General features: G+C 42.9%; 2 protein-coding genes across 6 annotated transcripts in view; one reads left to right on the top strand and one right to left on the bottom strand.

Moving 5' to 3' along the window:
- The window catches only part of usp24 (ubiquitin specific peptidase 24), a 30,780-nt gene extending 11,356 nt beyond the window's left edge, over positions 1 to 19,424 (bottom strand). For 2 of the 5 annotated variants that reach the window (XM_041934790.1, XM_041934792.1), the window contains exons 1-41: positions 19,040 to 19,423; positions 15,566 to 15,734; positions 15,242 to 15,309; positions 14,988 to 15,131; positions 14,528 to 14,653; positions 14,189 to 14,224; positions 14,020 to 14,085; positions 12,856 to 12,921; positions 12,444 to 12,518; positions 11,708 to 11,866; positions 11,478 to 11,592; positions 11,198 to 11,301; positions 10,880 to 10,987; positions 10,680 to 10,775; positions 10,410 to 10,571; positions 8,914 to 9,006; positions 8,157 to 8,264; positions 7,903 to 8,052; positions 7,212 to 7,343; positions 6,449 to 6,560; positions 6,264 to 6,340; positions 5,963 to 6,103; positions 5,025 to 5,078; positions 4,801 to 4,934; positions 4,581 to 4,647; positions 4,315 to 4,425; positions 4,116 to 4,214; positions 3,656 to 3,829; positions 3,479 to 3,564; positions 3,014 to 3,122; positions 2,750 to 2,896; positions 2,546 to 2,643; positions 2,305 to 2,400; positions 1,998 to 2,220; positions 1,706 to 1,868; positions 1,311 to 1,472; positions 1,035 to 1,105; positions 768 to 928; positions 625 to 686; positions 276 to 467; positions 68 to 182 (exon numbers count right to left, since the gene is read on the bottom strand). In XM_041934790.1, coding sequence (XP_041790724.1) covers positions 68 to 182; positions 276 to 467; positions 625 to 686; positions 768 to 928; positions 1,035 to 1,105; positions 1,311 to 1,472; positions 1,706 to 1,868; positions 1,998 to 2,220; positions 2,305 to 2,400; positions 2,546 to 2,643; positions 2,750 to 2,896; positions 3,014 to 3,122; positions 3,479 to 3,564; positions 3,656 to 3,829; positions 4,116 to 4,214; positions 4,315 to 4,425; positions 4,581 to 4,647; positions 4,801 to 4,934; positions 5,025 to 5,078; positions 5,963 to 6,103; positions 6,264 to 6,340; positions 6,449 to 6,560; positions 7,212 to 7,343; positions 7,903 to 8,052; positions 8,157 to 8,264; positions 8,914 to 9,006; positions 10,410 to 10,571; positions 10,680 to 10,775; positions 10,880 to 10,987; positions 11,198 to 11,301; positions 11,478 to 11,592; positions 11,708 to 11,866; positions 12,444 to 12,518; positions 12,856 to 12,921; positions 14,020 to 14,085; positions 14,189 to 14,224; positions 14,528 to 14,653; positions 14,988 to 15,131; positions 15,242 to 15,309; positions 15,566 to 15,734; positions 19,040 to 19,318 — 4,910 coding nt within the window. In that variant the 5' untranslated portion in view covers positions 19,319 to 19,423. Of the gene's footprint in view, positions 1 to 67; positions 183 to 275; positions 468 to 624; positions 687 to 767; positions 929 to 1,034; positions 1,106 to 1,310; positions 1,473 to 1,705; positions 1,869 to 1,997; positions 2,221 to 2,304; positions 2,401 to 2,545; positions 2,644 to 2,749; positions 2,897 to 3,013; positions 3,123 to 3,478; positions 3,565 to 3,655; positions 3,830 to 4,115; positions 4,215 to 4,314; positions 4,426 to 4,580; positions 4,648 to 4,800; positions 4,935 to 5,024; positions 5,079 to 5,962; positions 6,104 to 6,263; positions 6,341 to 6,448; positions 6,561 to 7,211; positions 7,344 to 7,902; positions 8,053 to 8,156; positions 8,265 to 8,913; positions 9,007 to 10,409; positions 10,572 to 10,679; positions 10,776 to 10,879; positions 10,988 to 11,197; positions 11,302 to 11,477; positions 11,593 to 11,707; positions 11,867 to 12,443; positions 12,519 to 12,855; positions 12,922 to 14,019; positions 14,086 to 14,188; positions 14,225 to 14,527; positions 14,654 to 14,987; positions 15,132 to 15,241; positions 15,310 to 15,565; positions 15,735 to 19,039 lie in introns of all 5 variants that reach the window. The other 3 variants (XM_041934794.1, XM_041934791.1, XM_041934793.1) reach the window with 3 other exon arrangements.
- A 1,732-nt stretch (positions 19,425 to 21,156) lies between these two features.
- On the top strand, positions 21,157 to 23,811 carry bloc1s2 (biogenesis of lysosomal organelles complex-1, subunit 2). Its single transcript, XM_041935856.1, has 5 exons — positions 21,157 to 21,332; positions 21,537 to 21,650; positions 21,799 to 21,918; positions 22,038 to 22,142; positions 22,962 to 23,811. The coding sequence occupies exons 1-5, from the start codon at positions 21,167 to 21,169 to the stop codon at positions 22,991 to 22,993; spliced, it is 537 nt and encodes a 178-aa protein (XP_041791790.1). The 5' UTR covers positions 21,157 to 21,166; the 3' UTR covers positions 22,994 to 23,811.
- The last annotated feature ends 1,784 nt before the right edge of the window (positions 23,812 to 25,595 follow it).

Here is a 25,595-nt window from a genome sequence, read left to right as displayed (position 1 = left end):
CAGGGGTTTTGTCCACTGCTGCAAAAATATTAAAATGTGTCTGATAGACTGGATTAACATGCCGTACTTGGGGTGGAAGTCATGGCTGGGGGCTGGGGAGGGTGTGGGGTTTGAGCTGTTGATGATGATGCGCGAGGCTCGGAACAGAAAGTCATCCAACAGCTGCTGGATCAGAGATGGACCTGAAAACAAGCGTCACACGTTCTCATATTACATACTCAACACTGTGTTTAATGGCTGCAGGTATGTGTGCACGTATCGTTGCATGTGCTCACCGAGATGTTCCTTCTCGTTGCCACAGAGTGAGAGAAGGGTCTTGATGAGGCGGAGGTGTCCTGCCAGGAGGATGTTGTCCGCCTGGCTGGTCTCCATCTCAGAGCTCCAACTGGGCTCGAAGTTGTCGAGCCAAGAGATCTCGTCCTCCAGCATGGTGGCGGCGCTCACTTTTACCACCTCCATCTCTGACGCTGGAGGAGGTGGAGAGAGAATCCAAGGCAGAGAGAAACCTTTAATGGTTGAAAGAGGAGGCTCTAACCTCTCTATTACATCAATTCTTACATCTGGATCAATACTTCATATCTAGGTACTGAAAAAAGTGAATGAAAAGAAAATGTATTGGCTTACTGGTTAGGTCATCCAGAAGCTGGCATCTTAGGTCAAAGTACTCAGTGCACTGGGAGAGCAGCCTGATCAGAAAAAAACAACATCAACACAAGATCTCTGCTGGTTTCAGTCATGTATATTTTGCATGTTTCTGGCTGAAGTACCTCTGGTTGACCCCCCTCATGACCGACGTAGGACTCCAGAGTGGCAGCTGAGCAGTGAGAATGACTGAGAGGAGGAACAAGTTGGGTTTCTGGACTTCGGGGAAGGCTGAGGTGTCAGACTGGCTCAGGGTGTAGAGCTGATCACAAGCTACACGGCGGATCTGGTGGAGGCAGGGACGGAAACCACCAGTGTGAACACACACACAGCAATGTTTGGGATGCACTTCTTCTGTGCAGTCTATTAAACGAAAAGAGGGTGTTGTTTACCTCTCCACTAGGAGATCCCAGCAGAATATCGATGATGAAATCATTGACGGAGGGAAGGTTGTAAAAAGAACCTGAATATAGAAACCAAGAAGAGGATTTAGTGTCATTGCTGAGGTCTGACACAGACCAGCAATTACACAGCCTGCATACTAAAGAAAATGTACATATTACAGTATTATGCCACTACAGAGGGAGGCTAAGGACAATGTACAGTGAACTCATACAATTTAAAGTGAATGTGTATGCTTGTAGTGTATTTTTACTCTGGAGTCTTACATAGCTGCTGACAGCGTAACTGCAGACAGGTAACCAGCAGTGACAGAGCTTCTCTGGCGATGATGGCATCTTTGATACAGACACTCTGCTGTCTGACACATATCCCTGCATGCAACGCTGTTGGCGTGGTCTCGCCCTCACTGCTGGAGCTGCAGTTACTTCCTGCAAACAAACACACAAAGACATCTGTTTTACTTCTGATCCTTTTGCTTTTGTTTGCGGCACCGGAAATGCTTCGACCGTGAGCACAGATCAGGAATGAAGTTTCACAGGGTAATCACCACAGCTGCACCCGCTACACCAACACATTCTCAGCTTGTATGTGAGCACCTTGTGGAGAATGAGAAGCACTTGCAACTGCAATAATAATAATGAAAGTTTGTTTTCTGTTTCACCTGTGCTGCTGACTCTGGTGCGGACCCCCTGTGGCAGAAGGGAGCTGTGGGTCTCTCTGATTGGCTGCGGGCTGCCAACCAGATCCAATCGGCCCGCTGCGGCTGCCCAGGTCAGACGCATGAAACAGGCAACAGTGGAGGTGAAGTCACCCACCTCCATGGTCTAGAAAAGAGATGGAGGGAAATATTGCAGACTTAGATGATCAATCCTGGTCTTGAATGGTGGATTGGGGAATATGGAAACAGCTCAATACTTATACTATTCAAATGAAAGTGTTTTTGTTTCGAATACCTGAATAGCTACACGAGCAGCAGGTATGATCTCCTCGACTCTAATGGAGGAACGCTCAGACAAAGACATCTGCCTGTAGGAGGACTTCTCTGGAGTTCCACAAAGAGACAGCTGTCGTCCACTCCGTCCAGCATTACGAAACGGACGAGATGACAGCGCCTCGCCATCCCTGATGACATCATCATCCAGCGCTGCTGGCATGCTCTGGCCAACCAGAAGAAACCTGCAACACACAGCCAACTGAGTATTTAGTCTAACGTGATATGTGACCCAGTGTGTGTGTGTCTGAGAGAGAGACATTTTGCACCTGGCCAACTGAAGACAGATTGAGTAGACTCCTTGTCTGGTCTCATAGTCCACCTCCGATGGGATGGAATCTCTCTGCATAACATTCACCACCAGACTGCAGAGGAAACACAGAGAAATACATACGACTGTCAGAACTAAAAATAAAAAGGACACATCTGGATGAAAGCATATGCTAAGTGGCTAATATGTGCCAGTATGTGACACAGTTTGACAAGTCTGCTGATGCATGCCACAGTTACCTGAGGCCTCCTGCTTTAAGGAAGTTCTCACAGAAGGACTTGCTGCTGGTTTTGGCCATCTCATCATCTGATGTGGGCATGAGCTTTGAACTCAACACCTAGCAGAGAGAGAGAGAGAGGAGGGAGGAAAACAGATGTCTACCGTTCAAGTTTGAGAATAGGTGGGGTGTAGTGATTGACTGCGTTTAATGGGGGTGTGCGTACCTCCAGGTTGTATAGCACTCTAAATGTGGACATGCCCGGGGCTGAGGACCTGAAGAGGGACTCCAAGATGGAAGCGGCACTGGGCTGATGCTGCTGCTTGGAGGACATAGATGGAGAACGAGAGCCTGTACCCTGGAACAGTGTTTTCTATAGAAAAGAGACACAAACAGAGTTTAGAAAGTAAGAGAAACAGATGGAGGACAAAATTTGTAAATCACAGAGTTAGGGCAAGACCCATATAAACTTATTGGCAGTTTGATGTACCTGGTGGCTCCAGACGCTGGATTCTTTGGGAACAAAGTTGTCAAGAGCATCCTGCACTTCTGGATCTGTCGGAATCAGCAGCAGCAGCTTCCTCACACGGAGAGTGATCCTGGAGATTACAAAGGAAGAAAGCTGCCATATTCACTGCGTTACATTGAGCTTAACCTGTTGAACTGAGGAGCTCATAAGATAATATAATTAATGCACCATCAATTAAATATTCCAGTCAACACACTCGTTTCACAGAAGAGCTGTGTAGCATCAATGTGAACTGTGAACCTTATAGCATTAAGGTAAGAAAAATAAACACATAAACGTAGCAGTGTGGGGGAGCATGTCTGTGTTCTGGCTTTCATAGCAGTGTTTTTATATACAAACAGATGGCATCACACTGATATAATTAATGATACCATAAACCATAAATATACAGTTCTTTCTTTGTTGTTGTCTACAAGGTGTACTTACCTGGATTCATCTAGGTTAGCCAGCTGGTAAAGCATCTCAAACACATTACACACCAAAGCCATCACCACACCGGGCAGGGACTTCTCCTGGAGACAGAAAAACGCAGACACAGTGTGTCACAACTGACGTAAGCCTGAGTGCGGCTTTGCAAGGGTACAGCCATGTCTGGGCTGGTACCTGCTCCAAGGCGTAGGCCGAGTTGAAGACAGCCGAGCTGGAACTGCTGGAGGCGGAGGCCGAGGATTCAGAGCTGCCGGAGGGAGTGCCAGTGCCCGAGCTCTTCACTGTCAGGCTCTGCTCATCACTGAAGCCAAGCTGGGACAGCAGCTTCTGGTCCCGATTCATTGTCAGCTAACACGTGGTGGAGGAGAAGTGAAGAGATGGAGTGAGAGAAAACAGAGAGAAAGAGGGGCTATATTTCCCCTGCCACACAATGGATGAGGCGGACCACGCCATGAACAAAGAGGAGAGGGCACCCTGCCTAGAAGAATTTACTGGGCACTGATTTGTAGTTTGTTATGTGTACTGGCTTCAGGGGAGACACATGACTGAAAGAGGGGTAAAATACTTTATATATTTAAAACCGAAAAGAGGAACACACAGTGCCTGTCACTTACAGAATAACATTATGACTTACCACACTGTCATTGGCAAAGATCTGGACATTATCCACTGGACAGCTCAAGTGCTCAGAAATCTTCCACCGGATACTTCCTATTGTCTCATTACTGTGGGTCTGCAGGACACACACACACAGAGCAGGGTTATTTCCTCTGTAGATGTAACTCTATATGACAAAGGTGTGCCACAGGGCACAAGGAAAGGTTTAACAGTACCTCTAAGGTGAAAGTGTCTTTGGTTGACTCATAGGTGATGTGAAGCGTGACGGGGTGTCCATTGTACGAGGCCCCGTGAGGTAGAATAGTGCGAGGAACTGAGTACATGTCCTACATAGAAACATACAAACAACAAATCTCATTGATGCTCCTTCCAGGGATGCTCCGTCTTTTTTATTGTGCTAAAACTATTCAGCATAATTAGTGTCTACGACTGTGTCCGTGTTTTCATATATTAATATATAAGTGAAGAAGACAGGGCCTACCTCTATAGTGATGACATAGCGTTCAGCCAATAGCAGCAGTCTTTCGATTATCACCAGCTTAGTAGATCTAAAAGTGAACATAAACAAAAAGTTACTTGTGTGTGTTTTATAGTAGTTAAACACACATTTACTCTCTATGATGACTAGTTAGTAAGACCTATGAGAAGGAACGCTCTTAAAAAAACAAGTTTAAATATTTTTTTAGAAACTATGTTCTTACCCAAACCCCCCTCTGTACCTGGATGGTGATTGTACAGACGTGGCCACAGTCGGCATGGCAGTGGCTGTCAGCATCTTGGTTGCCCTAGTAACAGCATGTGTCAAAGTCGGCCCGCCCAGGGCTGAGCTGGCTGCCTGAGAAACAGAGAGAAACAAAAATGAGCTTTCGATTGTCGATTTCTAATGGCACAATCACTCATAACGCCAACATATTCCACTACTTACTTCCAGTCGCTTGTAACAATCAGCAATGAACTTCTTGTGCAAAGACACAGAATCCTGTAAGGAAGAAAAGTTGTTATTATATTTGGTTTAAAGTTTCAAAACACCGGAATTGCTCGAGAACATCCAGTTTTTGTTCTTTTCCTATTCTCAAAAGTCACCACTTACAACAATCTGTGCCTATAAATCACCTAATCCAGAGTAAAATGATGGCTTTAAACAAGATGGCAGCATTTTAAATGTACTACAAGGAGTTTTTCAACTGCTTGTGGAACAATCTCAATGAAATATTGTTGTCTCTATATGAACTACATAAGCAACAAGACAATCGGCATGAAGATCGCCTATTTCTATAGACCCTAATCTTGATGCCTGTTACAGGTCAGATTCCCTGCAAAATCAGACAAAACGATTTACAGCACACCGATCAGAAGAGTCTGTCTTTATATTTTCGCAGTGGGTGGCATGTTGGCCAGTGAAAAGGAAGCAGGAGGTTTTTCTTTAGATAATTTTGCTTCTGATGTTATATTTGTGGCTATGGCTAATACTGGGGCAGGATCGTCAAAGAGAAAAGGAAAAGAACTGACCCCAGAACAAAAACAATCGAAGCATACAATATTTGTTAGGATGATAACTTCAGCTTTCTCAAATTACAACTTTCAATTTTCTCACCTTAAATTACAATAACTGAGCAACTGAATCTGTTAGTTGTAGGCTTACATGTAACATAGGTCTAAAAATGCCGGATAAAAAGTTTTATGACATGTGGCGATGTTGCTCAAACCGCTTTTGTCCAAAGCCACCAAACTCAACATAAAGAGAGAGATCATTGTCAATGCTTTAAGTTCCACTGTTGTTCTCAGATAATGACACACACATGACGGGACGGCTAGAACCACAGGGCCGCAGGAGTCTGTGGGTGCACACACAGGTATACTGACCTTCTTCATCTTGGGATTGAGGTTGTTGTAGCTATATGTAATAATGAGCTGGATTGCTTCATTGGCTATCTCTTCATCAGGGGTTTCCATGGCGATGCGCCAGATAAAATCCATCCCTGCCAGGTCAAGGCGTTCCACACACTGAAATCACACCACGTGATTCATTAAATATAAATGTCAACAAAGATGTGATTTACCTCTACACATATTTTCAGTGCATTTCAGCTCTCACTCACAAAGAAAGCAGCACATCGCTGGTAAAAAAAACAACATGAAGGTAAGCATGTGAGGAAGGACTGACCAGCTGAGTTCCCTGGCGTTTGAGGCGATGGTCACACAGATTAACGTTCTCGAAGAAGGTCTTAAACAGATTGAAACCTGAGAGACACAGCACACATTTTAACTGCTGGATCACAAATTATTCATAAACTCATCCTGAAAGGCTGCGTTGCCGTCAATAGTGCATCTCTTTGGAAAGTCTCTCACCGTTCATGGTGATCTCATAGGGTTCCAGTTTTAGGATCTTCTCCTTGAAGAGCTGCTGCTGAACATCACTCTCGAGGTCATGTTGCCCTTTGGTGAACCACTCAAAACACATCTGCACACATCGAAACACACCGTGTTTAAGCTTAATTAAACTGAATTTGGATACAGGACTTGGGGTGCAAAGACCAGATTCCATACTGGGAAAGAGGAAGGCTGCTCGGGGTCAGTGCAAAAAATTAAATCAGTGAAGTTTTGCTCCCAACAAAATCACACACAAACTAGAATACTGATCTGTACAGAGTGCATCCTCTACCGCTTGAATGTGTGGCTTAAGTGCTTTGCTCGAAACACCAGCAAATGAAGGGCATCAAGAAATGGCATGAACTGACATAACGTTGAGGCAATAGACAGCAGTTGATTGGCTGATTAAAACTTCAACTTTATTTTGTTGACGGTCTTTTCTGAATCTTTTCATTGTGAAGCATTTCATAATTTTTAGGCATTGAAAAGTGTAAAAAATATTTTTACATGCTAAACACCAGTTTAAAGGTGGACGCTTCTTGAAATAAAATAACTTAACATGCTTACTTAATTAGTACGTGTACGATGTGTTTTTGTACCTGCCTGAACGCTCCTGAGTGGAGCAAATGGAAAATGCTTGCAGTGCCCCTGTTCCTCCTGAGCAGTCATCCAGAGAAAGGCACTTGCAATTACAAACAAGCAGCCAAGGACAAGGGCTTCTTTTGCATAACTGTTTTCATACCTCACGGTCAAGTTCACAGACATCTGGCCCCGACACCAGGCACTCCCAGAGCTCCTTGGCCCTGTTCCAGACCAGGTAGAGGCTGGCCTCCTGGAGGAAGAAGGCCAGGAAGCGCAGGTGGCTGTCCAGATACTAAACATAAGATTCAGATAAACACATCATTATGACCCTCAAACACACACTGTCAACATGTTGTTTAACACTGTGCTACATACTGCAAGTCTGATTACATCAAGCTCAGATAACAGTATGCCTCAAATTACATTATTCATATCTGTTAAATTAGGAATTATGATAGCAATCATTTTTATGAGATGAAGAGTTTCACAATTCAGTAAAGATGATTAATAAAAATTCAAACAACTGACTCCTAATATTTGAAATTTAAAAAAGACTAAAAAGCTTATGAGAGAAAATCAGCAATGATCAAAGAACAAACTGGTTTGCTGCTGCAGGTTCTTAACAATGGCGACTGATATAAAAAGTGCAGAAATGTTCAGCATTGCAAGCCCAATTCTTAAAGCTCTTTTACTTTCGGAAAGTAGCCCCCCTGACTTTATTGGGGGGGTGAAATAATGTCCCCTGACTTCATTTATACCCTGGTCCCTGCAGTGGAAATGCATTAAGAGCCTCCAAAGGTTCCTAGTCCCTGGGGAAAGTTCTTGCAGTGGAAATACACCTATGGACGAACCTCCTGGTAGGTGTATCGTCCATCCACCAGAGTTGAGCCTGAGAGGCCGTTATTTCCCCCGGCGGTCACAGCCAGCCGATGGCAGCACACGAGGGATCCCGTGATCAGCTTCACAATCTCAAAGTTCTTCTTCAGGTCCTGGATGATGCTCTACGGGGAGGCAGGGAAAGGTTATCGTAGCAGCACTGACTATACCACTATGCATTTTTGATGATGCGTTTGTGTCTTCCATCGCATGCGTGCTTTTGTGTTACCTTGTCTTGCTTCTGATAGGTCTGCTTGATGAAAGAACGCGTGATCTCGTGCAGCTGACGGAGAGCAGGAACAACCCACACTGCCTGAGGACTGCTCTGCTGAGAAGCCTGTAGAGACGCACGCACACACACCACATAATGATGTCCACTAAAGCAGAATGAGCACGCAAACACATGCTACAAAAACAGAGAGCTGCGATGGTCTTTGCGAATCAGATTTTGTCATCACAGACCCGCTGTCTTTGTAGCTGTGTACACATGAGAAAGAAAGATCAGAGCCAGGGATGTTAAACATTTGACATTGAGTCAAAGCACTGTTAAAATTTCAGGTTTGAATTTGTTCTGTGTATAAAGTCCAAATCAAATATCAAACATGCCCTTCTTTTATATATCCAAGGCTCTGAATACATTCCTCTTTGCATGAGTAAATGTGATAGCACTTCCACCAAAGCTGACCATTCATCCAGCAGGTAAATCACTCGTTTAATTCAGCCAGCTCTCACCCAGGACAAGATCAACACCACTGTGTAATCATTAGTCAGTGCCAAAGCCCTCTTAGTGAGGCAAGCAGAAGATTAACTTACACCTGGTTAAACTACCTCATGTTACAATCAAGTGTGAAATGATTGACCTGTGACCAATGAAACACCTCTGTGGTCAAGCCCTCCTCCACGATTGGTTTTGGCAGGTGTGAAGCAGCAAGATTGGATACGCATTGGTCAGTGGAATTATAAGTTATATGGGCTTCTTCTCTTACTTTGGCCAAAGAGTTTGCTTTCTTCTTGCCCCAAGTGCCCGTAAGAAATGAGCTTTGAGTGTCGCTGCCTTTACTGTCCTCCTGAGTGTGAGTCTAGAAACATACATTTCATTTGAGGTGGGACATCTGCACACATGTGTGTGTATACACCCAATAACAAGTGAGATTTATAAGGCTGAGAAGTACTTTTTGTTCAGGATATGTGGCTACAAACAAACAGGTATTTTCCATAGTGGTTATTTTGACATCATGTCAAAGCAAGAAAAGCACAGATCAAACTAAAAACATCATTGCTCTGTTGTAACTATGCTTATTATTTTAAATCAAGTCTAGTTTCCTTTAAAGTTGTTGCTCTGCAGTTTGGATCTGCACAATAAAAGCACAGTTTACTAGTCATTGCTTTCTTTAAATACACTTTAAATCCCTATTAGGCACCATATAGTCATTTAAAAGATGGTTTATACCACAATAATATAATTGTAATCACATATAAGGACATTAATGCACAGTATTTGTTAACAATTTCACTTTTTCACATCCTATAAAGACATATTTTACACTATCACAACTGTGCTTGAATGGGTTATTCAATACCTCTTTATGCACCAGCCTCCACATGGGAGGAGTTATAGATCTAGACATATACTTTAATAAACACTTATATCTGCTTATAACTGTATCACAGTGTGTGATACCATTTAGTAAACATCTATGTGCTACATGTGGGGTTAAAAAGAAAGTGTTGACTCTTGATAATAATGTTAATCAATAAAAGTGAAAGGTTCTCCTTTAAAGAACTGAATTGAATGAGTTGAATCATAATATGTGTAGTTTTCCTGAATCTGTAAAAATGATTTGACAAGTCATTTTATGCACACATGAATATGAAGGAATGATGCACAATCAGTTTGTAAGCATCTTGATAAACAAGCTCCAAGTTGATTCGGGTATCTGAGGCAGAGCAGTGGAACAGGAAGATGGAGAAAGAGGATAAAAAGGGGAGTTACTGGGTGGCACCGGCCTCTGTAGTGTCACAGTGTTTCTGGCGTGGTCACAGAGAAAAATCAGGCTTTTTTTCTTGACTTTCAAAAAAAAATAAAAGCTTTGGAATGAATAATGAACTCATGGCACTTGTTATTTAGCCTCATCTCCATAAACCCACTGCTGCTCCATGGATGGCAGGCTGGGACACACTCAGATGGAAGAGATGCAGACAAACTGGGGTTGAAGGGTAATATGCAGCACTAACAAGGACATGCTAACTTTAGAACAAAACTGTCACAGCAGGGAGAAAAATGTAGGGGCCCAATGTAGTGTTTCCAGTAAACATGTTGAGCAAGGAACAGTCTCAGATTTCTGATACGCAAATACCAGAAGAAACAATAAGTACATTCCCATTTAGAGCTGATCCTGGAGTGACCTCATGAAACTGCAATAAACACCAGCCCCCACATCCATAAAGACAATACTGAGCCTTTGTAGCATGTGTGTCTCACCTTCTTAATGTCCTCAATACACTTAATGATGTAACTGCGTTTCACGGTTTCCTTGACAGCGTAGGCATCGCTCAGAATCCCCAGGTGCTCCTCCAATGCCTGCTGAACTAGACTGGTAGGCAGGGTGGGGAGGTGAGCCAACTCCCACAGCACCTCCAGCACCTAAACAGATGCATGCAGACACAGGATGAGTCAGACTTCACTGTAATAATGAAACCTAACATACTGTAGATTTCCTCATCTGTTTGAATGACAGATGCACCGACACACCTTTCCAGTTGTGGTTTCAGAGCGAGCCTCTCTGCCGATCCTCCCGATCAGACTGAGCAGCTTCTGCCTCACGCGGTCACTCTCAACCTCCCAGCTCTGACCAACATGCAGAGTAACAGATTGTTATTCATACCGTACACTTAAACACCACTTCTCATTCCGCCAATTTATTCCCAAAATGTCACAGGGACAGGACTGACCTTCTGTATGAGGACGAAGAGGTGGGTGAGTTGATCGAAGCTAAACTTCACAGCAGCAGCAGCGATGATTGTATGAATGTTTTCTATCACAGTTGATGACTGGCCCGCCTGAAATGGCCACACAAGAAGCAATAGATCAATCAAATAGGAGGACATTTGCCTTTTCAACATCTGTCATTGTCAAAATTATATATATAACAACAGCTCAATTTAACAATTAAACACAGACAAACCAGCTGGACATGCTTGATGACAGTGTAATAAATAACACGGTCCTGACTGTGTTGCTGTTGCTGTGATGTGTGCACTGGCGCTGACCTGTATTCTCCAGATCTTGGAGAGTTCGTCCAGCGACAGTTTACTCCCCAGTAACTCAATGATTCCTTTAATTCTCTCACAGTACTGAGCCTGGTCAATGTTTCCTGGAACAAAGAAATATCTAATGAGCACAGTGGACCTCGGGCTGAAAGCATGAACATTTCTGTCTTGTTCATAAGCGGTTACAAAGTTTAACTGTTTGTTCAACGCTTTTTGCAAAGCACTCTGTGACACACTTGCTTTTAATTAATTTGTGCCAGGAAGTGATGTGTTTTCTTACCCTCCAGTGCTATTGATAAGACCGAGTTCTCTACCAGCCAGTCCAAAAGTTTATCTGTGTCAATGGCATTCTTCACCGTCTTCGACACTGTACTCTCCTCTATTAACTTTGTCACCTGAGAGGAAAAGATAAACAAAAACAGCATGAGAGGAGTTCGACAACTGATCACAACAGGAAAAAGCTACTTCGTCTAATTTAGAGTTGACGGTTCAGATCCTATGAGAGCTGACCTCTTTGAGGGAGTTCATCTTGGTAGAGAAGTGGGGGGTTTTGAGCATGCGCAGCAGTGTGTCCAGCCGCAGGTCATCCACCACAGTAACCAGTTCCCTCTGGAACTTCATACACAGCAGCTTGATGGCCGACAGCAGGTCTGGGATGCTCACCAGACGCTATGGTTCAAAGACAAATGAGGAACAACTTAGCTATGACATCTTGGTAAAATCCCAAGCCACAGAGAGCAATTCTTTAAGATACAGTAAAATAAAAACACATTTTCCAAGTTTCAGTTATCTGCCGTTATATCCCAAGTATGTCTATGTTTGAGTATTATTCCAGCAAAATCCCCCTCTTTTATCCTCCTGTAATACATTAAATATAGAATACACAGCTCTATTACTAACTACAGCTCTGTATGTCTCGACACGCCGCACTGTGCTGTATACAGTAGGCCACGCCCACTTTTGAGTGATCCAATCAAATCTGAAGGACTTAATTTAAATCCTCACATATTCTGATTCACAATGGAAGATTCACGCAATCCACCAGAACAATCTGCCCTGATCAAACTGCAGGGGTCACTAGTGCAGCAACAAGGACAAGATCCCTCACTGGCTTCCTGACCACAATGTGCAAAAAGTCAAACGTAGCACTCCCAAGAACTGGACACAAGTGTTTTTGCTGCTGCGTCTTTTCTCTATAAACTTAAGTGCAAAAATCACAACGAGAGTGACAAATATAAAACATTACCTTGTCTTTAAGGTCCTTTTCCTCCAGGTTCTGTACATACGTGATCATCTTATGGATGACTGGATCAAGCATGGGCTAGGAAAAACAACACGAAACTTTGTTAATCCCTGCAGGGAAAATGAGCCACTGCAGCAGCAAGGCAGTAAGAAGATACAGCAAATAAAAATAGAATATAAATCAGAGTGGAGCACAAGGGTCACGTAAACAAACACAACAGATGATTTCAACACCGGAACAAGGTTAGACAGAAAACAAACAGATAAGATGTGAAGGGGAAATACAGATGGTGCAAACACACACAGACGCAGCAGTTGAAATAACTGAGAAAAGGACACTCAAATAACCAGATAAGGGTCAGTATAGTACCATCAAGCTTGTATATATGTATGTGTGTGTAGACAAGATAACCCACCTGGACAAGACTGGAGTTCAGGTATTCTGCACCAACTCCAAGAGGCTGGACCAGAGCTGACACACTCTGTGCAGGCAAATGGGAAGAGACAGAACGAATCAGGCATGACACAAACCAAAAAGGAAGTCACCTATCAATACCACCCAAGTATGACTAAACACAACAAAAAGCGTCCACCTCTGCGTTCTTGTAAGAGTGTCAACATAATCTGTCTTGTGACACCCACAGATGCGTCACTTTTGAGGCTCATTAAAGACGTGCACTCTAGCACTCCTCTCATGTCAACGTGTTCAGGCCAGAGGTCAAACAGTGTTTAGACTGATAATTCGTTTTCACTGTTGCACGTGAGTGAGCGGGAGTGAGCGTAAACAGATGTGAGGCTGAGTTTCCAACACCGGAGCCCAGCTGTCATTTGTCACTCGCTGCTAAATCACGGGAGCTTCATGAATGGTTCCTGTGTTCACGTCTCTTCTTTTCTGGCTTTTCTTCCATCTCTGCCTCTGGGCTCTCTCTGAGGAGCTACCGTCTCCTCCACCTTCCTCCTCTATTCACTCAGTGAATTACCTCCCTTGCACTTGACTTCCTGCTCAAGGCAGACAACTGAATGAGTCACCCCTGGGAGTCAGTAGAGGAGGGAGCACTCCTCCCATTATCTTTTCTCCTTTCATTTTCAGTCTCTCCCTCTCGCTTGTGCTTCGAGTAGGTTAGGTATCCGACGCGTACACACTCTCTGCCTTATTAATATGCTAATGGTTAGAGGGAGTGTGTGTGTGTGTGTGTGTGTGTGCATGTGTGTGAATCAATGGCTATGCACTGCTGCGGTTCCGGCCAGGTTCCCAGAAGGAAGCATCAGTACAAGGATGCCTCAGAACACATAACACAACAGAGCATTTCAACCATCACACAGCGGGAGGATGAGAGAGTGTGTTTGTGTGTAAGTGAGTATTAGTGAGAAGGGGAAAGAGAGCGAGACATTCAGCACCCTGCAGCTGAGAGTGGTGGGGGTAAACATGGTGACCTTTTGCCTGTATAGGCCGTCTCATGGTCTGCCTACAGCACGTCTCTCCATCCATCACCAGGGCGGGAACTATTTCATCGCTCTAAAGATACGTCAGACCATTTGTAAGGAAGGCAAAAAATGAAAGTAAGGACGGTTCCGCTTACAGCTATCTCGATTTCCTCGGTGTTGAGCTTAGTCTGGATGGCAGTGAATCCTCCCAACTCTCCAAACTTGACAGAAAAGGAGACAGGAAAGAGGTCAGATGAGGCAAAAGAGATACAACTACAGCACATGTACATGGAGACAATATCAGGGTGACTGCTCATTACTCACTCGATTCACTAAATCAACCAGCCAACCATGAGGCTCCTGAAAGAGAAAAAACACACACACACACGCACACACACAGAGTAAGTTTTCTGACAGCTGTTGTGTGTCAGTCACACATTTTCTGCTGAGCCCCTGTGGCTCTGTTGCACAACACTAGGGATGAAGAACTGGCTTGTCGGCCCCCGAACATGACTATGAACCGTAAACAAAGGCTAATAAGGAAGTGCGTATATTAATACTCGCACAGCTTTACATACTTGCAAGAGCATCTGGACAAATTGGCACACGACACCACCAAGAGAAAAATTACTGGAGAGTCCAGACAGACTGGATTTCCCTTACTTTCTGATAGGTGTTGCTGGGAGAGACCGCAAACATGTTGGCCTCTTCTCCGAAAACTTCCGCCCAGTTCCTCTGACATGCCTTCATGCGGTTCTTAAAATGGTACTCGTTATCGGGGTTGAAGGCCTGAACACAGGAACAAAAACACAGAACATACGTACATACTCCTGCTACATTTCCACCATGCAATGTCACAAATCAAACTAAGCCATTTGCTGATTCAGAGCATTGAAAGTACTGATGAGCTTTAGTGTCATGTAATAATAACGATCCGTCATTTAAATTCAAATTTGGCGAAATCTGGATATTTGTTAGTTATGTTTCCCACATGTTGTATTGTTTTCAGTGGTAACTTATTTACTTCATAGTTTAGGCTTCAACAAGAAAAGTACACAAAAAGAAAGTAGAAAGCCATTAAATGACAATTATAAAGAGAGACAGAGAGTGAGAAAGAGCACACCATAGTCAGGACTCCCATCAGGTTTACAGGCACAGGGTCCTGCTTCACCCTCTCTGCGACCAGCTCCACCAGCAACATGAGCATGTTGTAGATTCCCTCATGAATTTCAGTGCCCCATTTGTGTACGGCACTGCTGGTCAGCAACTGGTGATGGTGAACAAAACAGACAGAAAGGAGGAAAGTCGGCACAATGTTTGTTGATTAATTAAGTGCTAAGCAGTCACTTAGATGTCTGGGGCTTCTTCATTGCGCACCTTTTTAAAGGCCTCTGGCATGCACCGATCCATGAACCGCTTGCAGTTCTCATCAGCGTCAGCAAGACCTGACAGAGGGAGATGTAGAAATCACATGTTTATCCCACGTCACAGCATGGGGGAAAAAAAATTGGCTGTGATAGAGGAGATACAGATTGAGCCATGTAATACAAGTGTCCAAAATAACAACATGTGAAAAGCACCCAACAGTCCAAACAAAACATGCTGCCCACACAATTACGCAGACAGAGATAATTTAGTTTAATGCAGACCTTCAAAAGTGAAGATTCAAACAAACTTCATCCCACACAAACATGGTCTTACTGTGCCGGGCGAGGCAGGTGGACGCGATGAGACACTTGCCCAGGGACTCCTCTCTCTTGTAAGGTATGGACCAGTGGTCAGTAAAGACTCGACTCTCCAGCTCATACAAGTTGGTGGTGGGAAACTCCATGCTGCCCCCGGAACAGTTCCCATTCTCATCATTGCTCCTCTGGAAACACACATATGTACGTGACAAAATTGCAACCTCATGCAACGGGTGATTTCACGCAGCTGGTCCCTGTGTCGACCATTGCTTTGCGACACTGCAAATGTCCTCTGTGCGAGGATAATCCAAATGGCCTTGGGCAATGAGAAAGACAGACAGGAGGACCACAGTGACCGCAGTCATTTGGAAATTGTGTTCTCTCCTCAGTGATCTGTCCTTCATCTCACCATCTTTTTGTCCATCTGTTTCCTCCAAAGATGCTTTCCAAACAGGTCCAGACATGTGCTTGTTTCACTGAACGAAGGGGTTGTGATGTGTAAGACCTGAAGTCCAATGTAATGAACACTTTGCCACATAATATGACACTATCTTGTCAGCAGTATGATGCTACACATGATTTTTTTCTGCGCAGATCATGAGAGGCATGTTAAAATTTAACTCAGTAAAAGTCAACCTTTTATCTGCATTTATGGTTCAAAATGCTGAGTTCAGATTCAGACTGCTGCTACTGCAACAACCAAAAATGGCCAGTGGCAGTAAAGTCTGTGAGTCCGTCTGGTGATAGCAACAGCAGACAAAGGATTATTGAATTATTTACATCATAAAGTTGTTTACATATTCATGAAGTTATGCAAATATTCATGATTAAACTGCAGATCTCCCGCCTCTGAAATAGTGCTGCTCTCAGTGGACCATTACGTGCACGTGTGCAACACTCAAGCATGTCAAATTTGAAATCAACTGTTGATTTATGTTTGCACTGTAATTACGTGAAGAACTAATAAAAGCATGGTACTCTAAGGAGATCATAGTACTCTATGGAGATCTAACCTGCTGATCTCCTGATTGAGCCCTAGGATTCAGCTCTTGCTACATTTTAAATGACCAAACCTATTACAGTTCATTTGTCCATTTTGTCTGTGGGCACTGCACAGAATAAATACTAATACGGCAAAATATAGTTAGCTCAAGTCTTACAATTTCGGATACATCTCCTCATGTTAGCATACATAATGGTCAATGTGTTCAATGCATGTTTTACTGTGCTGCATACTGTTACATGTACAATATACAGTGATGGACTGGACATAAAGAAGAGGAGAACAGGAGGGGGTGAACGGAAGTAGAAAGCAAAGAAGCATCGTATTTCATCCCTTCCCTTTATAAGAAAATTAGAAATGACAGATAGATGGATGAGAGGAAGGAGGAAGAGAGAGAGAGAGACTAACCTAACACCAGCCTTAGAGAGCACTTGGTTCAAATAAGAGAAGGTAAAACAGATTGCTTTGATCTAAATAGGAACTACAGCATATTACTGGTATCTTTGTATACAATATACAAAACATAATCATAATATGCATAATCATCATCAAACAGGAGACTAAACATGCAGATAGGCCGCACATCACTTAGTGTTTCAAGCCTTTAGAGGAAAGGTTCAGGTCTCAAAGGCACAGTGTGCATGTATGTTACAGTGTGCCACTCTGTTACTATGCACCCAGCAACCCCCCTGGGACCCCTTCAAAAACTGCAATGTGTCTGCGTGTGTCAGGGAGACTGTGGGGCTATATTTAGGAGCATAACATGGGGCCAAAGACCTATGACATGCCTCTTAAGCACAAATACGACAAACAGAGGAAGAGAAGAAAGGAAATATAGCACTTGCATCCTTGCAGCTTATCCCATAGACTGCATGTTTTAAACTTATTATAGCATGCAGGAGTGACACTTTCTCTATCTCAAGACAAATGTGATTTTTGCTATAACATACATGAGCAGACAAAGGCGTTACAATAACGGCTTAAAAATACGTAAACAATTCATTACAAAGTTGGGCCAGATAGGAAAACATGTTGAAGTTAGACTTCTTTGGATTGTGTTACATACAATATATTGGCACATATAGGAAAGACAATGTTGGCAGCTTTTAGAGAGATTTAATGAACTGAGAAAATTAGTCACTTTAAGATGAGTACCATTACTGGCACATTTACAAAAATAGGCTTATTATTTACAGTGACCTACAAGTGTATGCTACTGGTTGTGCTTTTTTCTGCATACAGCAAATGCCAACTGTTGTTTATACTATTATTACTATAACAGCCTGCATCAAATTGTGAAAACAGTGAGAGAGTGAGTGGAGAAGGAAGATATAAAGGGAATGACCAACAGGTACTGCCACCAGAGCAGTTTATTTCTACCTGTTCTGCTCACCTATGATTGATCACAGTAGCTGAAACAGCACTGCCATCAAAGAGATACAACAAGTAGTTGAAAAGTCTGAATACAGATCAAATGATTTATGACTTTCTAAGAAAGCACTGATCTCTTCTGACAGCACCTGCGAGGTTTTGAGAGATCTCGGAGAGCAACAGGTTTGAGGTCAAGTTGCTGAAGGCAGACAGCCTCGAGGTGTCAGTCAAAGCGATTCTGCCATGATTTACTGTATGTAGACAAGTATTTATCAGCAAGCAATGCACTTTACTGTTACAACACCACATAAACACAGCAAACTAGGACGAAGTGATAGGACCTGCAGGAAAATAACTGACATTTATCACATGGCTGCCCAAGAACCAATGACTGGCCTTAAAGCATCAAATGCCACGATCCTCACTGCGATTCTGTACGATAAATCATAAAGTGATGCAAGAAACTAACATTTTACAGCTGAAAATGTGGAAAGAAGAATGATCAAAATGGCCACGTATGACAAGAACATTGCGAAACCTCTTCTTAGTCCGGTTCGAGTGGACTGCAATCTCGGTGGGAGATGTGCACGGTTCTCGCTGTCAGCCAACAGACCAGCTAACGGTAGCTAACCTATATAAGGCAGATAGAATCGGTAATCGGTAATAGAACCGATAACCCACAACCAGACTACCACCAGTTTAAATATGTGATTGCAATCCTCCAGAGTGATGCAAGCGTGCTGTTACACCTGGTCCAGTGACTGGCGCCTTCAACTCCCAACTAACGTTAGCTAGCCAGCTACTAACGCTAGCTAGCTGGGTTAGCTTGTAAGTTTAGAATAGCTATTTAGCTCCATTATTCAAGTAGCTAAGCCTCGTGATAGCAGGTAATTCTCTAGTCACTATGAGCCAGTGGCATGCATGTCCCGTAGGACTGGGGAGTATTTCACCTCCTGCTCTGACAGCTCACGTTGGACTCGGTGCATATAGCACTGAAGCTGCTAAGTTTAGCTAGTTAAATGGGCGAGCCCACTCTCTCCTAGTAAGTTGCGATTAGCCATGTTCTCCTCCCTCGCTCCTTCAGTTGAAGCGTGGCGAAACGCAAGTTGTCCTTACCTCGCTATCCACTACATCGTGGTATGCGGGCGGGGGATCGAACCCTCCAGTCCCAGTCCGCCCGCTGTTTTCCCCGTCTCCACCCGAGCCCAAGCCGGGGGCAGGCCCGCTCTCCATCGGCTCATATCCATACCCGAGTCCGGGGCTTTCGTTGGTCAGTAGCGCCACTGCCTCGTTGATATCATTCTTTGCCAGCCGGAGCGCTTTCCGTATTACGTCGGGGTCTGGGAAACCCATGCAGAGGAGCGTCGTTATGTGCTGCTCCTCTTCGGTCTCCATTTTTGGGGTGTCTCCGTCTCTCTGGCTAATAGTAACGGGGTGTTCGGCACAGCCCTGTAGCTGTGCACGCCGCCATGTTTACAGTCCAGTGCTGCTTAGCCTGTCACGATCTGGCTTCCCCCACTACAGCGCCGTCACAGGTGTTATGCCGAGTTCTGCCTGCCAGGAACTGCATGCTCCTCGCGGGAGCGCGCACAGGGACAAGTCCTAGTCCTAGCCCATGATTTTCAGGATTAATTACTATTTAACAACAGTTTTACTGTCTGGTCTATCAATTATGCATGGAAGCCCATTTTCGCAAGAGAAAAGGGGAGAAGGGTTATGCATAATTCAAAATTAAAAACACATGAGAATATGGTTTCATATCTCATAATTTTGATTCACCGTCTCATCATTTATGAGTAAATTTTTTAATAATGTCTTTTCATCAGTTTTTTTCCCTGAAAGAAATTGGCTGTCGTAATGATGACATAGCTTCTAAAACGCATAAAAGAAATGCATCTCCTGTTATTCCATCTTATTCCAGCTAAGTGTAATGATAGTGTTATAATTCAAGCTGCTGTCAGGCCCAGTGTTTATAGAGTAATTTAAGAAGTGGTTTGACAGAGCTAATTCAGCTGCAGAGAGTAGCATCTCCTGTCATTTCAGATGAGCTGGGCAACAGTGCAATTGGTGCAATACAATAACTTATGGTATCTAATTTAAAAGAACAACTTGTGCGAAAAAACAATTAAGTTTTTGGAACTCTATTGTAAACATGTCTTATATTAGTATTACCACAGTTTACTCATTGTTATTCGACAATAAAACATAAGCCTAAGCATTGGAAGAAGTTTATATGTGTATGTTTTTCAAATGATCATAAGGTATCAAGGAAAAATAGGTTGATGTAGTTTTGGAGTCCAATGTAAGATCCATGTGATGATCATAAATAATGTTGGAAAAGAGCCTGTGTCGGTGTTGCAAACTAAGGAAACAGCCATCACCTCATCTGGAATCACTCATGCATTTTGTACCATGGGGACTGAAATTGTAAAGGAATTTCACTGACCAGCTGCTATATTGAAAGGAGTAGCCAATCTGTCTTCCTACTATTCCTCTGTGTGCTTTTAGGCTGCACATTGCGTTTGCATCTATAAGTTACAGAGAGCTGCTTTAAAATGAAAGCAATCGCAAAAAAGAAACAGCGCATTTTAAAGCAGCAAACGTGAATTCTTTCAGATGGAATACTATGTGTAGGCACATTAGTGGAATAACAAATAAAATTCAAACGCCCCATTAAAATACTTTGGAATAACAAACTTTATAAACTGGCAAATTCATTTAGCTTTTATAATTGTTATTATTATTTTTTTTAATTTTATGTATTTATTCAGTTTTATTTTGAGCCTGCATAAATGGCAAAAGTCTGTATTTTTACCTGTGGAACACCGCAGCCTACAGATGACCAAAGCCAAGCCTTGGTACTTATTTATTTATTTATTTATTTATTACTGGATAATTAAATAGATTCAAGTGTAAATGGCTGGACCATCAAAATCAAACCAGAGTAAGAATCTGCTTCTAAAACTGATTAAAATTCACTAACACTGCCAATGAGTTAACAGCTACACAGTTATAAGTGTAGTACTTTCGTTTGGTTATAATAGCAACATTGTCACGTCGCTAAAAAGTTGATTAAGCTATTACTGACTAGGGGCCAATTAACCACTGATTTCCGCATGTTCCAACCTCAAACAACGTCAGGGCGTGGCAATGCGCGCGAGTACGGGTGGTGGTCGTAGTGGCGGGCGGACGTCACGTGAGCACTCAGCTCATGTGACAAAGGAAAGGCAAAACAGGAACAAAATGGCTGCAACGGGCGACGACGCAGCAGCTATGGACAGCATCTCCAGGGCACCAACGGTCCATTCAGCGGCTCTGAACCCGGTGGCAAGCACCAGCAGTCATGCAGAAAGCCCGGAGGTTGTGGCCGAAAGCCCGGCGGTAGTTCTCAAAAAGCCTGGCACAAACAGTGAGTGATGTTTCCTTCCAGCTTCCGTAGCTTGCTAATGCTAACATAGCATGCAATAACCCTTTGGTGACAGTTAGCATGATTGTTGAAGTCCGTAGTTTTGTATTTATATTTATCTTTGTTGTTTTTCCCACTAAGATTACATTTAGCGTTTAAACTGGATTGACAAACTGTGTTCATCCTGCTCCTGATGCTTGTGTTCAGGTGATGGTGTGGAGACAGCAGAGGAGGCTGTGGAGCCTGCAGAGCCTGATATCAATGAGTTGTGCACAGATATGTTTGAAAAGATGGCCGTCTTCCTGCAAGGAGAACTAACAGGTCTTTTCACATATTACACACGTCCTTGTTTTCTCATCTTTTCCCCGCACACACAGGGAAATTATCCTTATCCTCTTCACATTTGCCTAACAATCCCTCCGTTTTACTTCTTCCCATGCATATTCTCTCCATATCCTCAAATGTTCAGGAACTTGCGAGGATTACCGTCTGTTGGAAAACATGAACAAGCTTACTAGTCTGAAGTACATGGAAATGAAGGACATCAGCATCAATATTAGCCGTAACCTGCAGGATCTCAATAACAAGTGTGAGTGACATACATTATCTGCACAAAAACTTGTGTCATTATATTTCTGTGTGTTTCTAGTTCAAATATTGGTTCTACCACTCCAGCATGAACATGTGGCTGGTATGTGTTTGCTTTAGATGCCAGCCTACAGCCCTACTTGGACCAGATAAATCAAATTGAGGAGCAAGTGTCTTCACTTGAACAGGCTGCTTACAAACTGGATGCGTACTCCAAGAAACTGGGTAAGACATATTTAGTCTACAGAAATGTATATAATATGTTAATTCTAAGTATTTATGGCGTGAGACTGACTTTACCAGATTTCCCTTGTGATTAAGTGTATTTTTTTAGTTGTTTTTGTTGTACTTTCAGACAGAATGTGAATATTATGAGGTTAAAAATGTGACTTTTTTTTCAAAATGAGTTATGTTTTTTTTTCTTAGCTTCTGTACTGCAAATAAAGCCATCAACCAATCACATGCACAATGGACATCACATCACAATTCCTTATGACAATGGTGTCCCTTCTAATTGTTTGTGTTTCTTATCACCCTGTATTATATGACAAAGGACACAAGGTATTTACCTTGTGTTCTTGTGTTTTCCCTTTCCCGTCTGTCTGTCTGTCCATTTTTTCTGAAGAATGAGTTGACACAAATAAATTTGAACTTTTATTGAAAAGGTATTGGCTGTCACAAATTTGCATTGCTGTTGTTTAATAGTAGTTTTGTAGTTCTTACTGTCATGGGGTAATCAGCATGTGTAGTGTAATTCCACAATATGCTTCTTACTTTTATTGAGAGCACACTCTCTGCATGACAGCAGAAACATGACAGTCTCTTTGTCTGTCTGGTGGCACTAACACCAACTCTGTCAGTTTATATTGCGCAGCATTATGAAGTCCACCAGCAGATGGTGCTGTGACATCACAGACAATTCCATATCTAAACACTTACTTCTACATTACAGCTTAGAAAGACAGACAAACATTACCTGATGATGAGCAGCCATTAGCTACAGAGTGATCAAGTCCCTGTCTTTCCTTATCTTTATCTTTACAGAGGCCAGATTCAAAAAACTGGAGAAGCGATGAGGGAGACGAAGAGAGTTATGGTGCCTTTTCACCTTCTTTAACCCAGCTCGGCCTTGCCTTCCTCTCCTCCTGCCAGCGGAGCCAGGAGCTGCGGGGAGGATGTGAACTGAGACTGAAACAATAAACAGTCAGAGCCATTTAGACACCTAGAAATGACTGAGGAGGAAGCAGCTGAAGGCACATGAATTAGTCCCGCGGTGCCGGTCTTAGATTTAACTCCTGTATCACCGATTTTGGCAGCAGTCGCACAGCCAAAATGTACAAGTGTTTGGTTATATTCCCACTTTCTTTTGCAGATACACTTTGTTGTGGAATATATCTGCCTAATTAACAGAATATGCTAACAAAGTGGTGAAATGAGAATATACTAATTTACTACTAACCAAAAAGTAATGAAGCAGATTGACTTGTACCAATGGAGCAATATAAAAACACCTGTCCTAAGAAAATATTCTGTGATGAAGCATGCTCAGATCTGTTTTGAATAATGTCCCAGCCCTTTTATTATGATCTCTGTGGGCAACCAACCTCTTGACAGATTAGTAGTAGTAGCTTTGACATTGGGATTCTTTTTTTGTCACTCATTTACATGTCTGGTGGTGTAAACTACCAGAAACTGGTTAAATTATAGAATTTGCTACAAATGAAAAACTACCGTGTCGAGAGCACTTGAAAGTCACACACAGCTCTGTAGAGTGAGCTTAAAGTTTGCTGGTTAAAATTAAAAATATTTGATATGAATAGATTATTGTATTGTGTCTGTCTTTCGATATTGACACTGAGAACTGGAGTTTTTTTGTAAATAAACCACGATGTACATATAATTGTAGACTATTTCCTTAAAATGCTGACAGCAGATGGCAGACCTGCACCATGAGAGAGACTTAAATTGATGCACAGTGGATATATTAAATATTGTATAGCTCTGGAAAAACTGATGCACTGCTGATGGAGGACTTTCAGCCCCCTCCTCCTCCTCCTCAGAAGAAGAAAAGCTCCAGGAAGAGTGAGTCCAGCAGAGGGAAACAGATGAGACATACTTGACAAATCAAAGGAAAGGGTGAATGTGTGACTAAAGATGTGTGTGATGCCCTCTGCCTCTTTGCTTCCTCCTTTATATTAGCTGTCCCAGAGCAGATCCCAGAGCTCCTTTAGCCATGGGCAACGGATTATCCAAACCGACAGGACCTCCCTCCTGAGTGTGCGTGGGTTTGTGCGTTTTGGGTCATGCACATGTATGCATGTGTGTGTATGTTTGTGCAAAGCCTAATCTAAAACAGGTCTCTGTCATTAGTCCAGTTGAGGCCCTGGCACAGAGGGAGCTCATTATTCATACTGTAACATTATTTACTGTTGCACTGATCCCTCCATCTCTCCCTTTCCCTGCCTTTTTCCAGGGCCCTGGGGCATAAATTCAGCTCCCCTCCCAAAGGTTCTCAAATCAGGTCTATTAAATGACTTTGGGTTGTTTTCTGAAAGCTAAATGTGAGTGCCAGGAGGCAGTCAAGCATGGAAGAGAAGGTAACAGTAATTATAGGTAAACCTTTCTTATATTATTCAGTTTGGGAAATGCTGCAAAACTGTGCCATACTGTAGCAATATAGTTTGGGCGTGGAAACGTATTATATTCTGTACGTAGTGTACGTGTATTAGTGTTTTTCAGACCGGTGGATGGAAAATACAAGAATGCAAGAATTGGTATAGGGCACAGATTTGAAGTCAGGCCTATTTTCAAGGTAAAGCTGAACTTATGATGTCCAGAAAAACCTTAATTATTTGGCGTACATGACTATGTGGTCTTCATATAGTTACATCCCACCGTCTCTCCTCCATCTTAAAGAGTTCTTGTCAAAAGAATGGGCTGTTATTCTAAGGTGTTGCCTATATAGAAAAGGAAGCGTTGGAACAAAAGAAATATACATCACAAATGACGCAGCCACTTGAGTTGATGTAGTCATTAGTGATTCTTACGGGAACGCTCGTCATCACAACAGCGTTTATCTTCTTCTCCATGTATTTCCAGTCGAGCCAGTGAGGAAAGTGTTCCCGCTTGCCACTGTGCATGTGTGTGGAGACTCTGAAGCATCACCCAGCGGGCGCGCTCGTGTTGAGAGTGAGTGAATGTGTAATGATTTCATGGTTTTGATAATTAAAAATCTGCTCTGATCGGGATTATTTGCTTGTGTACAGTGTGCGTGTATGTATGCTGTAGCTGCCCGGTATGTCTGGGTCCATTTCAGCATAAGCCGTGTAGCTTAGTCGTGAGTCACAGGGACGACAAGGCGTCAGGAAGTCATTCATAACCCTCCATAACACTGCACATGTCATTGTCGCACCTCAGTTTTTGTGCAGGTTAAAGAAACCAGATATAAAGTGTTAATCAGTGAGCTGGAAGGGACATTTTTTTTCACCAGGTAAGCTGTTTCTCTCCGTTTCCAGTCTCTGTGCTATGCTAACATAAGCTAAGCAGGCCAGCGGCTGGCTTTAGCTTCATATGCAGCATACAGACGTGATAGTGGTATAAATCTTTTCATATAACTCTTAGCAAGAAAGTGGAGAAGCACATTTCCCAAACATCAAACTATTCCTTTAAAGATTGCTT

Source organism: Chelmon rostratus, chromosome 4 (genome assembly GCF_017976325.1).
Source record: "Chelmon rostratus isolate fCheRos1 chromosome 4, fCheRos1.pri, whole genome shotgun sequence".
In the NCBI taxonomy this organism is placed as follows: domain Eukaryota; kingdom Metazoa; phylum Chordata; class Actinopteri; order Chaetodontiformes; family Chaetodontidae; genus Chelmon; species Chelmon rostratus.
The sequence above is the reverse complement of the archived record's forward strand: the minus strand, read 5'-3'. Positions and strand labels throughout refer to the sequence as shown.